Below are 18,095 nucleotides of genomic sequence, written 5' to 3'. Positions count from 1 at the left end.
AAGCAGAGATTTCTGTGCACATGACTGTCCTCCATTAGGTACTTCACCTTAATACTTTTCTTATGATAAAGTCATTAAAAAAGCCGAGCTGCAAAATAGATAGTTGCAGCTGAAACAGCTACTAGCAAAACAAAATACTGCAACTTGAACAAAGTCACAAAAAAAATCATTGAACTGAACAGATTCATCTTGATGGATACAAGCTAAACCCATAAGACTGTGACCCAGTAAGACACAAGAGGTGTGTGTGTGTGTGTGTGTGTGTGTGTGTGTGTGTGTGTGTTGTGTTGTTGTGTGTGTGTGTGTGTGTGTGTGAGAGAGAGAGAGAGAGAGAGAGAGAGTTTGAATAAGGTTATGCACACTTATTTTCCAATTACGTATTACGTTTTGTGGAGAACCTAATGTCAGTGTTAAATGACAACTGGGTTCGGTTGTCCTGTGCCCCCTCAAGATGCCTAGTTATACCACTAGATAATGGCCTAGGGGACCGAAGCTGGTTGTGGTTTAAAATAAAACGAGAAATGTAAATGGTGCTGACATTCTTTTTTTCAAAACCATTACCACTGCTCAGGAATCATCACCAAGATATTCCACATTCTGGACAAGAAGTTTCAATTATGTGTTACAGAAAAATTCTCTATTAGGATTGAAAGATGTAGTGCAATAGATGCTGACAATTTGCAGTGAGCTGGCTGTAAAACCAGTAGTCAATGATTTATCTCACCATGGTGGTCAGATGTTAACAATAAAATATGATGACCTGTCAGGCACAGATCACAGAACCAAAAAAATGACAACAGTTTTTTTAGAAATTACAAGAGGTGTTCAGGAGAGAAATTTAATAATCAGGTTGAATAGATGTGAAATTTGACTATTAAACATATTACAACAGCACTCTGTGTCTAGCTTTCTCCTAAAGAGAACTAGGATAAAACTGGACAGAAACAAGCACACAAGGGATCTGTAACTCTTGAGATTAAAATTTCTTTGTGTCAGGAGAGGAGAGCTCTACCTAATTCAGATGTCAAGCTGTAGTCAGGGGTTGAAACTTCATTACCATCAGTACTGTACAATTTCCAAGCCTGGTACTTAAAAAAAAATACTTTTTGTTGGTGAAACAAGCATAGGATTGAAGAGTCTAAACTCAGCCCTACCAGACATAGCTGAGATGGTAGTTAGAGAAGTCTATAAGTAACAATCTGTCTTAATCTCACAAAGATGCATATTATAGGATTTTGAACAAATAAAAATGACCTGTTAGCCCCAGAAGTAAACATTAATGCCCATACATGAAACAAAGCACACTGTGTAAAATTCCTTAGGGAGCAGATGGATAACTAATTAAAATGGAGTCAACCCACAGATAAGATAATCAAGATGATCATTCAGTACATTTCATGCTTAAAAGCATCTCTCTTTGTGTTTATGTACAGACAAGAGTATTCACTCATTTTGCATATTTTCCCTTCTTGTTTTATGGAATTACCTTCTGGGGCAGTGAACCTGTAGTAAGTAATGTGTTTATTCAGCAAAAGTGTGTGAAGTAGGTAACCCTGCAGTTGAACCTACATAGTCAGATTGGAGCATGTGATTCTATTTTGGAAAATACTTTTTTATTCACAAATATCTTGATTGCATTATATGAATTTACAATAATTTACAGGTTCCAGTTCTTATGAATCATCAGCAAAAATAAAAACACAGAAAAGTCAAATTGCAAACTTACTATTAAATTACAAAAAAATTAAAGAAGTGCAAGATAAAGAGAGAAATAAAAATGTACCCAGTATTCTGTTACAAAAGTATCACATAGAAAGTCACTTAATGCCCATCTTGGTCACTTGACATCAATTGTTGTGCCTGCCCATCCACCATAATGATAAAATGTAACAGTCATGTTCGTAGAGAACACATAACCACACTTGGCTTACACATGCCGAAAGTATAATATAAAAAGAAATTTTATGTCTAAATATTATAATGTAATGATTATTTTTCATTTCTTTTAAATAAAACATTTTATAGGCATAATGCAGGAACCTAACTTTGTGTAGTGTTTGTGAAAATGTTCTAGATATTTATGTTGTTCGTGAACACACACTTATGAAGTTTGCAGTGAAATTTTTGCAAATGTTGGGCAATAAGTGTGTATTTTCAACTAGTAAAAATGTGCACCTGGACGAAAAATTAAAGAAAAATCACAAATATGATGTAGTTTGTGTACGGATGTAATTATTTCATTTTTCTTAATTTCAAATTTGTAACTAATTTTTTCATTTCAATTTAATTTAATTCTTTAAATTACTCAACGTATCAGTTACATTAATAAGCAGTAACAGCTGAGCTCATTGACTTTTTAAGTAATAGTTGTCACTAATATATTTAAAATAAATATCTTCCATTTTTGTGTAATTGAGCAACTAGCCCTTCTCTGAAGACCCATTGCTTTTTGGATGTTAAATTCTGACCTTGCTTTTGATTGCCTGGTATTGTCATATAGAGCTTCTTGTAATCCATCTCTTTTGTTTAGTATCAACAACTGGAGAGATATTCAGAAACATGGAAAGATGCTCTACGATACCGTATTGTTGATGTTGACAGAATGCCTGGAATCAGACGTGTCAGTATCAACAATAACCCACATTTGGGTGATGCAGGACTTATGTATTTAGTAGAGTGCCTTAAAGATGATCTCTGGCTCAAAGGTAAGTTTTATTCTCCACGGAGATTTAATAATAATAATAAACAAGAAGAGGAAAGAAATGATTCTTTTCATTTCAGAAGCAGTGACCTGTTGACAGAATAATTTTTTAACACAGGTAACAATAGAGAAATAGACATAGTGATCAAATTACTTGCACCTTTAGTTTTAAAAAGACCAGACATTTACAAAAAGGTTCTTCGCCATGATTGGTAAAAAGCAGGCACTCAAGCGAAATTTTCATCATTACGAAAGAACAGTGAGGCACTGTGGTTAAGGTTGTGCTTATAGAAATGAGGAGCCGTAGGGACTGTGTTAGATAAGCCATCTGAACGTTGGAAACAATCATGGCAGTGGAAAATATAGGACAAGGTTTGTTCAGCTGCGTTTGTGAGCCACTGCTTTATCTGGAAAATGGGCTCTTGAGCGATGAGCAGAGTTTGTAGAATAGAAGTGAAGGACTATTTATAATTCATTTTACACAAGAATTTCAGTGCACACATGTGCCCCCCTGCCCCACACCTTCAACACCTGGAAATGAACAGTGCCTCTAGTTTTCATGTAATAGTTGTGTAAATGATTAATATAGTAACAATTTATCCAACTTTTGAGTCAGTTGCTTGTTTCCTCAACAGGGCTCCTTAAGACAAAATATAACTGACAGAAAGGGTACAGAAATTTCAAAGAATAAAAATAGTACATAAAGTTAATAGGATAAAAAGGGTACAGAAAGTTCAAAGAATCTAGACCTTGTAATCAAGTGAAAATATAACAGATATTTTGAGATGCAAGAACCTTATGATGGGAATAGAACTAGTTAAAATGTGTGTGTGTGTGTGTGTGTGTGTGTGTGTGTGTGTGTGTGTGTGTGTGTGTGTCAAGACGAAGTGCTGGTAAACATCAGATACTAATGGAAGTGAGTAGCGACTTCTAAGTGCAACTATGTATTAATCTGTACATGGTTAGGTCTTTTGATTCCGATCACGCCTTTGTCTGAATACACCTGGACTAATATGAGTCTAGCGACTTCTATGTGCAACTATGTATTAATCTGTACATGGTTAGGTCTTTTGATTCCGATCACGCCTTTGTCTGAATACACCTGGACTAATATGAGTCTTCCATTAAGTCATCTAATCTCAAAATAAGGAAGCGTTCAAAATCATAAGGAATGGAATGCCATTTGAGGAATGTCAACATTATTTTCATACAGAATATGGTGCTGCAGGCTGCATGAAGGTTGAAACCGGACGTTTTGGTGGTGCAGTTATTGCTGCTACTGTTACATTCTGGAAAATGAGAGTTGATCTTAAAACTTGTCTAATTTCACAGTTGTACAGCAAGTGCTAGCACAATTATTATCTGCAGTTTGTAGTGAAAAAGTTAGGGTTACAAGTTATGAAGCTTGCTAAATCAGAAATAAATTCAGGAGATTCTGCAAGTCAAGGACGTTTGCTCTTTACTTTTGCAATGACGACAGTGCTTTGAACATTGTGGGCAAAACATTAACAAAGCCAAGTTTCAAGACATTAAAATAACAACATTTCCCAACAAATTCAGAAGAAATTTAGCAGTACAGGATATAAGGTATAGTCAGACAGTGGAAAGGAATGTGTTACTTTGTAGTCATGAGACGGGAATTTCAGTGCACAATGTCTTGAGTGATGATTACCTTGTAACTAGTATCTTTAAGCGGAGTACAGCAGTGCAATGCTCAGAAATGTTACCAAGCTCAGCAGTAGATTAAAATTGTATGCTGCAAAGGACTCTGAGATGGTAAAGAGAGAGAAGTAGCGGCAGATTTAACACTCGAGCAGGCGCACCTATTTATAAAGAGCACCAACCACAAATGAAATTGTTTTGCACCATTCCAGTGTTGTTTAACAATTACAGATCAGTACCTATTCCTTCGTTATTGCTTCAGCTAACACAGTGATCAATTGCGTTGCCATGAATTAAAGTGAGCAGGGGTAATACAAAATAAACAGCAAACTAGGTGAGAAAAAATGTGTATTCCATTCAAGAAATGCCCATATTATGAGCTAGAAGCACAATCCCCCCAATAAGGTCATTGTCTGTGAGATAATTAGTAACTGAGTAAGTGGCTGGGTGGTCTCTGATGCAACTGAACTGTTTAATGCTTCTGGTGGCTGATGACTGTGGAGTAACACTTGTCTGTGGCAAAAGGGTGGTATAATTAAAGTTAATTTCATTATTGTTTAATTAAACAGTGCTTTAGCTCATATTATGTAAGCTTATTTTATCATTGTTTAATCAAACTAACATTTAACAGTTGCTACTCACTCACCATATAGTGGAAATGCTGAGTCGCAGAAAGGAACAACAAAAAGACTGTCGGACAGTTACCTTTTGGCCAACAAGGCCTTTGCCAAAAATTGACAATGTACACACACACACACACACACACACACACACACACTCTCTCTCTCTCTCTCTCTCTCTCTCTCTCTCTCTCTCTGCGCGCATGCAAACGCAACTCACCTACAGTAAATAAAATATTCTGGGCTGTTATGCTGTGGCCGAAGGGATTGCACTTTAAAACCCGACATTTCATCCCCCATCTGTGGAGGACATTTTCTAGGGGGATCATAGCTTTGTTGAATGTCAAATTCACACTGTGGCTCGCTACTGACTACAGCAAAATTCCCCGTCTGCACTGTGGCGTGATGTCACTTTTTGAATACACGAGCGCAGTTGGGTGTTGTTGAATGCCGTCATCTGCTGTTACTATCATCCCATGTTGGAGGATTGGTACACATCTTCTTCAGCACCGGAATCCAAATTTCATTCAATTTCACACTCTCCTCCTTCCTATTGAAATTCCTGGAGTGTTTCACAATCTCTAGGGCCTCGATAGAGGAGTTCTTCTATCGAACAGAGCATCCAGAAAAGACTGTTCAATTCAGTTGCACTGGCAGCAAGATTTTACGGATTGCTGAAGGTGCACAAAGAATGTGTTTCTGTAAGGCCTATAGTGAGTGCTATTGCTTTGCCCACTTATGATTGCCAAGTTCTTGACAACATTATTACAACTGTATGTGGGCTGACTGGATTTGTATATCAATAATTCAGCACATCATAGCAGTAAATTAAATAGCATAGTGGTACAGCTGGAGGATATATTAGTTAGCTTTGATGTGGTGTCACTATTCACTATGATTGCAATCAGCGAAGTGTTGCAACAGCTGAATCGGATTTTTTCCTCTGGCTGTTGCAGAACTATTTAAATATTGCCTCACAACCACGTATTTAAAATGGAACAAAGAGTCCTATGAACAGACGGATGGCGTCGCAATGGGGAGCCCCTTAAGACCAGTTATAGCGAACTTGTTTATGGAAAAATGGGAGGAGCAAGAAACCGAATATTTGGTTCCATTAATGGATGATATGTTCGTTTCGTGGCAGCATGGCAGGTAGGAACGGGATCATTTTCACAAACATCCGAACGGGATCAATCAGTGGCGAAAATTAAATTGTGTTTATCAGTTTTCACCATTCATGACTCATATTCAAGCCACCATATATGAAAATTAGTACAGTAGAGCGTCGATTATCCGAAGTAATTGGGGGACATGGGTGTTTGGAAAACTGGTTTGTTCGAATAATCGAACTATACATGTTTATTTGCCAAAAAGAAGTACTGTACAGTAAATTTATTGAAAAAATTTATTGATAAAAACAGGCATCTCTTTTAGTATTACAAAGTAACATACAAAGGCAACTTCAGTAGGAATATATAGTATGTGGCACAGTTTATCAAACAAAAATATATACATATTACATACAGATTTCGCACGAACAATACACACAGTATACAAAATTAACGTTTTAAAAAATCCTTTTTTTTTTTGTCTGTCTAAGCAAGCCTACACGCTTACGAGCAGCTAAGTCACGTACTTTTTTCATTACAGATATCTGAAACTGGTCACTTTCATCTTGGGCTTCAAACCATCTTGGGGGGGCGCAATCCTTCAAACTTCATAGTTTTACGGCTTGTTGATCCATCAGTATCTAAACAAGTGAATGCCTCAGAAGCTGTTGGTATACTTTCATCTTCACTTTCTGGAGCACTGATTGATGAGATGCTGGCGGAGTCATCTTTATCAGTGACGACGTTTACAATCTCGCTGTCCTGAATGATTTGGTGTCCTGGATCTGCAGCATCAATATTCATCCATTCCTGAACGTCTTCTTCATTACATTTGTGGGAATCTATTTCTTTTAGCATACCGAGAATTTCGGACATATCATTCTGTTCATCATTTTCAATCATACCTTGTGAATTTTCTTCTGTGTCCAAAATTTTATTCCAGGCTTTCTTCAAATTCTCTTCCTTTACACTATTCCATGCAGCGCTGATCATGTAGGACGCGTCTTTCAAGTCAATATTCTTATGATTTCTTAAGAGACTTTCTTCTCCATCCTCTTCTCTTTCTAACAATAACTTACGCAACAATTATTTCCTGTAATATCGTTCGAAAGTCTCAATAACGCCTTGATCCATGGGCTGTAATAAGGAGGTTAAGTTAGTTGGAAGAAATATTACCTTTATGAACTCGTCTTTTTCGTTTAAAACATCACATGACGGATGAGTTGGTGCATTTTCAAGGAGAAGTAGTGTTTTCTCCCTCTTCCCATTCTTTAGCTGATGAGCTTTTACAGAGGGTACGAAAACGTCCAGAAACCACTTCATAAAAATCATACTATCCAACCAGGCACTCTTTTGTGAGGTGTACACAGCAGGCAGGGCTGACATATTAATGTGCTTGAAACAACTTGGTTTTTTACTTTTACCAATGACAAACATAGGCAGTCGGTGACTTCCAGTAGCATTAGCACAAGCCAAAGCTCTAATACGGTCCTTGCTTGTTTTAGGACCAGGTGCTGCTAATTCATGACGTGAAACAAGAGTTATTCTCGGTAAAGCTTTCCAGTTAAGTCCTGTTTCGCCAGCATTGTAAATGTTTTCGAGAGCATAATCTGCTTCCCTTAATACGTCCCTTAGTTTGACTTTGAAAGAATCAGCCGACAGTTTTTCTCCCTCTACTGTAAGCTCACAAATGCCGTGTCTTGGCTTGAAGCGTTTTAACCAGCCCGTGCTCGCTTTAAAGTTCGAAGGCCCTCAAAGTTTTTCGTTGAACTGCATTGCCTTCTCACACAGAATAGGACCTGAGATAGGTTCTCCTTCCAATCTCTTTTGTGTAAACCACTTGTAAACAGCATCATCTAGACTTGTGTTAGTGGCGAGCTTCATAGTTTTACGGCTTGTTGATTCATCAGTAGAATCAAGCATAGCTATAAAATTTGCTATGCTCGTCTTCTGGTTTTTTTTTTTTTTTTAATATCCGTAATTGTCGACATCCCCACCTTGTACTCATTGGATAAAGTGGTTGCAGATTCACCTTCTGCTAACCTTTTAATCTCGTACTTGTCCCTCATAGAAAGGAAAACACGTTTACGTCTAAGCGTTTTTTATCGTCAAGTTCACTTCTGCACGCAGCAGCACACAAGTGATCGTAACAGAGAACAGAAGGTGACTGTTTGCTCCGTGAGAAGCTCTTCCTGGGGGCGCGCAATCCTTCAAACTGCGCGGAGCGGCGCGCCTCAACTCTAAGCTGGCGCAGCTGTTGCTGTGAACAGCTTTGATACTGCCGCTACTTCTACTGCCAGTGCCGAGCCGACAGAAGTGTGCTGATTCTTGAATCACAGCGACTGGCGGCTTTGCCGGTCAGCAGTGCCTTGTGAAGGCCCCATTAGAAGCAATGTTCCGCCAGCGGTGGCCCAGTGCAGCGACTACTGTGGGGAAACTTGGTTTGGGAGTGAGGGGGATGATGGACGGTAGGGTGGGAGAGTAACAGGTGCGAGCGAGTACACAGTTCGGTTAAGCGGTCATTCGGTTGACCGATGTTTGGATAATCGACGCTCTACTGTAATATATTCCTAACAATGAAAGCTGTGAAGTGGTTCCTGGGCCTATCACACCTAAAAGAATTTTAAAAAATGTGATGCACTGAGATACTTGACATTCCAAAGTGTCTTTGCCACAAGTCTTGGGGAGAAGGCAGTTCAAACAGGCTTCCTTGTGGTTCTGGCCAGACAATGGATGCCAGGGATAGGCTACTCATCTTTAAGACTTATATGTTTGAAGGCCATTGACACTACCCATTGTGAGGCGATCAGAGTGACCACAAATGCCTTCAGCGCCAGACACACATGAAGCATCTGTGCTGTTCATCATGAGCTCCATTGTCCACTCAACAGCAACTCATAGTGTAAGCCTGTAGGTTCTTGTCTGCTCGGGACAGGCACCAGTGTTGTGTAAAATTGAATAACTGCCCAAATTGCAGTTCTCTCACTGGGCCAGAACCACCTACTGCTCAGTTTGCTGATGAGACCCAAGGCTGTTTTTCATTCATGAAATACAAAACTGACTGTACTTTTAAAATCTCAATTTATAACATTTAAAATTAGCACACTAACTATGTGCCAGTCTAACCAAGAATATGATCTATACTGTCCTGTAATTTGTCTTTATTGCTTGACAGACGAGTTCTCCACCTCCGACACAGAGGTAAACTGCAATCTTGAGAGTGCTGGTGTGGATGATACATATCAGAGATCTTGTCACATCCTGAATGCATGGCAATGAATAAAAGTGCTTGTGGAAAATCAGGTAATGAATTGGTGGGTTCACCAGCCAAGGCTTGCACAGTACACACGTTGTGACACAATGTAAAGCGCCCCCTACCCACAGTGACTTCACTATTGAGGTACATGGCCAGGCACTGTTGGCAAAAAGTGATTAACAAGTTGTGAATGGTAAAACAAACCATCAAAGTCTGTAGGCTACTTCCCTGCAACAAATAATTGCATAGCCATCCGGCATAATGTGTTAACGAAAAAATATTGATTCACAAAAACTCACAATGAGAAGAAACTAAAAAAACAACAGAGAAGTAACAAAAACTAGGAGACTCTATAGTCTTATGGCAAAGATAAAAAAACAACACATGACCAGAAAAAACTCTCGCGCACTTTTGTAATCACTTTGCACCAGACATGAAAAATATCACTGCCACACGCCCCCCCCCCCCCCCCCCCCCCCCCCTTAAAGTGCAGAGCCCCAGGGATATCTTGATACTTGAATTTTATTCGACATCCAGCTCTGGTGTGCGTCGGGTATCTCGGGCGCCGTGACGTTGTTTGTGGTGGAGATTCACCTGTCTCGGACGATTTACTGAGCGGTGTTTCGGTATGCTCTGCGTCCATCTTGTGTTGATGCACAGGCATAGTGTCAGAGGTCGGAGAGGGTAAAACCCATGCTGACTTGACACGTTCAATCGATATCTTTGTCGGGACACCATTGTACATTATGTCCACAGTATGCTTATTTCTACTCAGCACCTGAAATGGGCCCATATATGGTGGTTGTAAAGGCGATTTGACTGAGTCTGTTTGCAACATTATGTGAGAGCAATCGTATAAGTTTTTGTGTACAAACACCTTACGGTTGCCATGGAAAGAAGGTGGCAGGCAACGTATATTTGTGCAGTGACGTTTTAGCTGCTGCACCCACTGTGTGAGGCCCTCTGATACAGGTAGTACTAAGTAATCTGCAGGAATCCGTAGCGGCTCGCCGTAAACCATCTCGGCAACTGATGCACCAATATCGGGTTTGTGAGCTGTCCGCAGGCCTAACAACACTAATGGTAATGCTTCCGTCCATCTCTCTTGATGACACATCAATGCTGCTTAGAGTGTTCTGTGCCATCGTTTGACCATACCATTACTGGTAGGGTGATAGGTAGTCGTGTGGTGGCGTTGGAAACCGCACATTTTGGATAGCTCGAGGAACAACGTAGATTCAAACTGACGTCGAATTGGTCAGTTGTGATATGAAGGGGGCATCCAAAACGGGCAACCCACGTACACAGAAACGTCTTCGCAGTAGTTTCGGCTGAAATATCAACTATTGGAGTTGCTTCTGCCCAGCTTGTGCACATATCTGTGGCCTAAACAAATATCTGTAACCCTCTGACTGTGGGAAAGGTCCAACCAGGTCCATGTGAACGTGTGCGAATCTAGCAGACACACCTTGAAAATCTCCAATATCAGCACGCACATGTCATCCTACTTTACTTTGTTGACAAGGAATGCAGGAACGTACCCAAAGGCATGCGTCTCTTTTCATAGAAGGCCACACATAGTGGTCTGTCAGCAGCTTGATTGTAGCGTTGGTTCCTGGGTGTGATAGTGTGTGGACACTGCCGAATGCTGTCTTGCGCAATAGTTCTGAAATGAATGGTCTTGGTCTGCCTTAAGAAAAGTCGCACCACAGCTTCAGCTTGGAGTTAGGCACCGGAATTTGCTCGAACTTCAGACCTGTAGACGGGTCGTTTAACAGCTGTCGTAGCTCTGCATCCTTGGTCTGTTCCACTGCCAAGTTTATCATAGTCTGTAATTTCTGAAATCCCGCAAATACGTGAAAAATAGTCAGCCACTAAATTTTCTGCGCCTCTTAAATGGCGTATATCTGTTGTGAAGTGACTTATGAACTCAATATAACGGAACTGTCTTGGTGAGCACTTATCACTGGTGTTTTTAAAAGCTGATGTTATGGATTTGTGGTCTGTAAACACAGTCACTGGTCTAACCTCTATTTGTGGGCAGAAGTATTGAGTTGCTTCATAGATCGCGAACAATTCTTTGTCATACGCGCTCCACTTCTGTTGTGCAGACTGTAACTTTTTAGAGAAAAACCTTAGTGGTTGCCATTGCCCTTCTACAAGCTGGTGCAGCGCGCCCCTATTGCTGACTGGCTTGCGTCTACAACAATAGCTAGCTGTGCGTAGTGAACTGGGTGAGCAAGCAACACTGATTTTCTGAGGCTTGCTTGAAGATCATTAAATGCTTTGTCCATTTCTTGTGTCTACTTAATTATTCATCAACCTTTGTTTCTGTCAATCTCTCTGGTGCGATTCTACGTGCTCGTCGTGAAACTCGTTGTCCTGGTGTGGTACGAATATAGTGAACTGTACTATGTTTAACTTCTTTTGTCTGTCTGTCAGAACATCTCTGATTCTTCTCTTCATCATGTAGCTCTTTGGCTACAGAGTTGCCAATCGCCTGTAGCTTCTCACAAGTTGTATGCCCTGTAGTGCTTGATATTGCACTGTTGTCTGTCAGATTTAACAAACCTTTTCCTTGTAAGTCGACCATCAACTCGAAATGTGCCAGAAAATCAGCACCCAAAATAGGTTCCGATATACCAGCTATCACAAAAGACCAGGTAAACTGTTTGGAAAAACCCACATCAATCTTGCACACTTTACATCCGTACGTGTTAATCACCGAGTTATTCACTGCCTTCAAACGTGGCTGTATGTCTTTTTCATTGTGTGGCGCATGACTGACAGGAAGCGAACTAATGTCTGACCCGGTATCCACCAAAAACCTTGTACCCGTAAGTACGTCTGATACATACAATCTTTTCGAAGCAGGAGGCATATGTATTGACGATTGCTGTCGCTGACATGAAAACACTGCACTGTTTCTGTACATACCTTAGGTCTGAGTAGGCGCACGGTGATGTACATCTTGTAGCATCTCTCCCAAAATGTTTATGGTACCAACACACTTTGCTCGTCCTCTTGTTGACTTCGTGTTTCACGCCCAGCCCGGTCTCTCTTGCGCTTAAAGATAACTTGTGGTTGCTGTAGCGTGCGTAGCTGCGTTCGCTAATCCTCTATTGCAGTTTTTAAATCTCTAATTTTGTTTGAACTTTTTGTTGCGACCGCGGCACAGTTTACTGTTATATCGTCAGTTTGGTCTTGCTGGTAATGGTAGTTATCGTATGTGGCATCTGTCGACGTCATTGCGACTGTTGCAGCAGGCTCGTGCGTCTCACAGATTCTGTCTGCAGCGAGCAGCAGTTTGTCAACTGATCTTTCGTCGAATATAGCTAGTGTAGTTCTCACTTGCATTGGTAGCTGTTGTTGCCATACGTGGAGTAACAGTCTATCAGAGACTGTCGAACTATCTACCAGGCTGCGTAAATGACGCCAGTATTCTGACAGGGTCCTATCTCCCGTTTCTCTCGGTACAGAAGGTTGCGCGTTCAGATCACGTCGGGGTCACCAATTATGTAGGCTACTTGCCTACAACAAATAATTGCATAGCCATCCGGTATAATGTGTTAACGAAAAAATATTGATTCGCAAAAACTCACAATGAGAAGAAACTAAAAAAACAACAGAGAAGTAACAAAAACTAGGAGACTCTATAGTCTTACGGCAAAGATAAAAAAACAACACATGACCAGAAAACACTCTCGCACACTTTTGATATCACTTTGCACCAGACATGAAAAATATCACTGCCACAAGTCCTATTAACATGTCTTCATATTAGACACACTCGTGGACTACTTCTTCAGCTAGAGGACCCATCAGTTTGCAGTGCTTATGGCATACCAATGTTATAGTCCAGTGCATGTAAGAAGGTGGCAGAATGGGGCAATACAAAATGTCAAGGACAAGTGCACCACATGATGCCTTAGCAAATAGAATAATTCTGCCATGTCTGGCTGTAGCATGTGCTTAATGATATTTTAGGTATGGTGACAGTATTTAGCCACTGCAGTGTTCCTTATGGCAGGCATGAAGCAAATAGTACAAGTATTATGTTAAGCAGTGAGTTTCCGAAGCATAGGTTACCGGGCATATAAATTTCTCAAGGAAGAATCAGGAGCAGAAACAGTAGCTTGTTGTGGTAGTCACCCTAACACTTACAGTTACCAAGGTTGCCAACAGCTCAAGTTTGTATTGTGGAAAAGAGACTGAGTGTGCACTGGTGATGCTGCAAAGTATTCTTATCCTCTAAGCAGAATACATCATTTAGCCACCGTCTTACTGGCAGACCACTATGCCATGGTGAGTTGACTAATTTATTTGCGGTCAAGAGATCAGCTGTAGAATTATTTGTGGACTTTCTACTTTAGGTGACAATTCAGTGAATATGGTATAGATTTTAAAATATGAGATGTCAGAACTCTTCCTTGAGGTAGAGCATAAATTTTAACTAATGTCAGAATGGCTGGCTCTTTCCCTTTTTTAATATCAGTAGTTAGCTAGCCATATGCATCTATGAAACAAATTTAATTATTCTTATTTTACTGCTGCACTTGGTAATGGTCAACAGATCCAAGTCTTAAATCACTTTTATTTTTGTATCTTTGGATAGAAAATTATTTTACCTTATGACTATTACTGTTATTTTACACATTCAGAAGAAAGATTTTGTTAGTTTTATGAGTGCTTATAACCTCACTATTGAGCTTCCTAAACTCACATCACCATCACCACCACCACCACCACCAACAACAACAACAACAACAACAACAACATAGAATACAATGGAAAGCAAACAGCTATACATCTTCAGACATCTAGGAAATATTATATTTCTTTTCCACTATATTTAATCCTGAATGGTATTTATTGCTGACAATTAACTTCTCATGTTCAGGGTTCACAGTCATGTAGAATTTTTTTAAAAGCATCATATTTGCTGTTGATTGGAAAAATTAATTATTTCACTCAATTTTGGCCTTGGAGCCATTTTCAAGTGATGCTGCAGAAGATTTTACTTCAGCACACATCAGACTTCAAAATCCTCTGACACATATAGATGTCATCATTAGAAACTTGAAAATGGCCCAAAGTCAGAAATTGCAATAGTGAAATAAATCATTTCTGCACATAATGGCAAATTTGATGTTCTAAAACAAAAATCAGTTTCAGTTGAACACAGTACAAGGACTGTTGAAAAAGTATCCACCTATGAGTTACAAAATCCATCTTTCTTCAGATACAATTGTTTGGCTCTAGTATCTTCAAACTAGTACCCTTCAGCTTCTACACACCTCTCCTAATGCTGCTGTCATTTCTGTAAGCATTGCTGGAAAGCCCCTTTTGGTATGGTATACAGCTGTTCCGTCTAATTCTGCATAATGTCTTCCCTTGTTCTGAAATCTTGTTCCTATCAGAGTCTTTTTCAGTTTAGGGAAAAGCCAAAAGTAACTCTGTAACTGGGTAACAGGGAGGCTGGCAAACCACAGCCATGTTGTGTTTGGTTAAGACATTCTGAATTAATTGACATTGGACTCAAAATAGACAGTCAGCATGACATTCACATTGCTGTAGACCTGCTTTGCTTGTTTGGGTCTCAGGAATGATAGATGCTTCCATTGCAATGACTGGAACTTTGTTTCTAGGTTGTACACATAAACCCAGGATTCATCACCAGTGATCACTGAGTTAAGAAAATTGGGATGCTGTTCACAATAACCTGCATGTTCTGGTTCTGTTTGATCCTCAAACGAAGTTCCTCTTCTCTGTTGTTTTCAACTTTGGCACAAATTTTGCTGAGGTCCTAAAAGTTTCATTAAAATGGAATGAATGGCTCCAGTACTAATTTTAACCTCATATGAAAGTTCTCTGATAATGATTCATCTACCCTGCGAGCTTAAAACAAAACGTGATTCAGTAACATTGTTCTGCTTTTTCTGTCTCACAACATAAAATCCGACAACTACCACTTACACCTGTTCTCTTGTCAATGGCTAGCCAATGACTGATTGTTTCTATATTATGAAAAAAATGAGGCATATGCAGTACATACGCCTACAAACATACAGAGCATAAGCATCCCAATACCATCGTCAAGCACAAAAAATAATTTCAGCATAGCTTCCTGTAACCTGATACAAGGTATTCAGCAACCTCCCATTAGATATGAATACATTAAGAATACCTGTAGTTCAAAAGTAAATGGAAAATGTACCTTTTTGCAACCCCTGAAATTACCTGGTTATTTATGGTCAAGGATGGAAGATCAGTGTTAGCTGCACAACAGGTGGCAGTATTTATTGTAAATTGTGAAAACAGTCTCTATTCTTATGGCACTTAGGTAACTTTTTATATCATAAATATCAGTGTGACTGCAAATATCTGCAGCTAGTATTAAGGAGATAACAGCCATAATTTTATATGAAAGAGAAAACAACTAACTTTTTTCATAGTACTGTCTTTTGTGCTGCACTTCACACAGCTTGAGTTATCACATATATGCCACAGTAGTTTAATAATAGCTTATTGTTAGTGCAGTTCTAACAGTCACTTCTATTTGTTATGGGTACTTAGGTCCATCTATAACACAGGAGAGATACCGACAGACTTCCAGAAACGTATCATTGTTCCTATACCAAAGAAGGCAGCAGCTACAAAATGCGAACAGTACTGAACTCTAAGCCTAATATCACATGCATCAAAAGTTCTCATAAAAATAGCTCTGAAGAGAATTGAAGAGAAGGTGGAGGATATGCTGAGTGAAGATCAGTTTGCCTTCAGAAGGGGATTAGGAACAAGAGAGGCAATTCTGGCACTGAGACTGTTTATTAAAAAGCAATTACAGAAAAATCAACCAACTTATATTGCCTTTGTGGACGTGGAAAAGCATTTGATAACGTTATATGGCAAGAGATGTTCAGAGTACTGAGGAAAAGTGGAATAAAGTACAAAGACATCCGTGTGATACTCAGCTTCCATAAGAATGAGGTGGCGGTGATCAGGAACTGTCACCATGAACAAGAAGTAAATATTAGAAAAGGGGTAAGGCAAGGATTATATTCAATGCTTACATCCAGGAAGCTATAGACCAAGTTAGAGAAACTACTGACGTGGGGATCAAAATTAATGGGCAGAAGATAGATATGCTACGTTATGCAGATGATATTGCTATAGTCACAGAGACAAAAGAAGATCTAGAGGAAGTCCTCAGAACAATGGAAAAAATTCTATGCAATCAGTATGGAATGAGAAAAACAAGAAAAAGACTAAAGTGATGGTATGCAGTACAGGAGCAGAATATGAACCTTTGAGAATGAGAATTGGAAGAGTGATAGAGGAATTTACTTACCTGGGAAGCAAAATCACAAGAGATGGTAGAAGCCGGAAAGAAATTGCGGCCAGAATACAAAAGGCCAAAATTGCATTTAACCGAAGAAGGAACTTACTCACCAGCAACAACATCAGTCTGAAAATAAGGAAACATATAATGAAAGGTTTTTTGGAGTGTGGCCCTATACAGATGTGAAACTTGGACGATTGGAAGAGAAGGAAGAAGACGGCTAGAGGCCCTGGAGATGTGGTGCTATAGAAGGATGATGATGATCAGCCGGAGAGACAAAGTAACAAATGAAGAGGTGCTTAGAAGAGTACAGGAAACCAGATCTCTGTGGAGGCAAATCCAAACAAGAAGAGAGAAACTTGTAGGGCACATCGTACCACACAACAACATCATTGGAACGATAGCAGAAGGAGCTATTGAGGAAAGGAATTGGCAGGGGTGACCAAGGATATCATACATGCAACAGATCATGAATGACACTGGATGTAAGACATACGTGGAAATGAAGAGGAAGGCAGACAGAAGAGAGGAATGGTGCTCTGCTGCAAACCAACTTCAGGGTTGAACACTAAAAGAAGAAGACTTTGACTCATTTTACGTCTTTGAACCCTCCCTTTTATGTATTTCCATGTATTTTCAATATTATGTCAGAATTAAATGAAACAATAAGTTTACTGTTACCAGTCACTTGATAAAGTAAACTCATTGTTTCATTTAATGTCAATAACAGTCACAGTAAAGCATAATCTAAAAATTTTTGCATCATGTCAGAACAAGACCAGTCAGTTGGATAACACATTCTTTACTGTAATTTCAAAACAGCTGTGTTTTATTATACTGGTGACAGGTTTCGAACTACCAAGTTCATTTTCAAACCAGGCCTATTAAAGCTGCATGAATAGTGCTTGGTTATGCAACAGTCAGTTTCTGTATAGGTAATATACACATCATACATAATAACATGGAACATCAGACCAATTACACAATGTAGATGTATTTATGAAATGCATTCTAGCTCAACTGCAGTTCATGAATACATCTACATTGTGAAACTAGTCTGACATCCTGTATGTTGAAGTATTGTGTATATTACGAATGTAAGAATTGATTGTCACCTAACCAAGCACTATTAGTGCAGCTTTAATAGGCCAGGCTTGAAAATGAACTTAGTACTTAAAAAATAATTGCCTATGAGACTTTATATGGATGTGTCCTAAAGTTAAACAATGGAAAATCCAGAAAGGAATGTAACAATATTATCGTCTCCATTTTGGAGAGGAGAGTAAAGTGAGCAGAGGATATCAATGTAAATCAGTTAAACTGAATGAGTCAAACAAAGGCAACAAGAGAGAATATGAAAATCTTGGCACTGAAAAAAGAAGCAGAACATGCACAAAAATACACA

General features: G+C 39.3%; 1 protein-coding gene across 3 annotated transcripts in view; it reads left to right on the top strand.

The window, feature by feature from the left end:
- Positions 1–18,095, top strand: part of LOC126162903 (centrosomal protein of 78 kDa-like) — a 119,714-nt gene that overhangs the window by 64,354 nt on the left and 37,265 nt on the right. For all 3 annotated transcript variants that reach the window (XM_049919711.1, XM_049919714.1, XM_049919712.1), the window contains exon 5: positions 2,531–2,705. In XM_049919711.1, coding sequence (XP_049775668.1) covers positions 2,531–2,705 — 175 coding nt within the window. The remainder of the gene's footprint in view (positions 1–2,530; positions 2,706–18,095) is intronic.

The sequence above is a fragment of the Schistocerca cancellata genome, chromosome 2 (assembly GCF_023864275.1).
Source record: "Schistocerca cancellata isolate TAMUIC-IGC-003103 chromosome 2, iqSchCanc2.1, whole genome shotgun sequence".
In the NCBI taxonomy this organism is placed as follows: Eukaryota; Metazoa; Arthropoda; class Insecta; order Orthoptera; family Acrididae; genus Schistocerca; species Schistocerca cancellata.
Note: the sequence above shows the minus strand (reverse complement) of the source record. Positions and strands in the feature narration are given on the sequence as shown.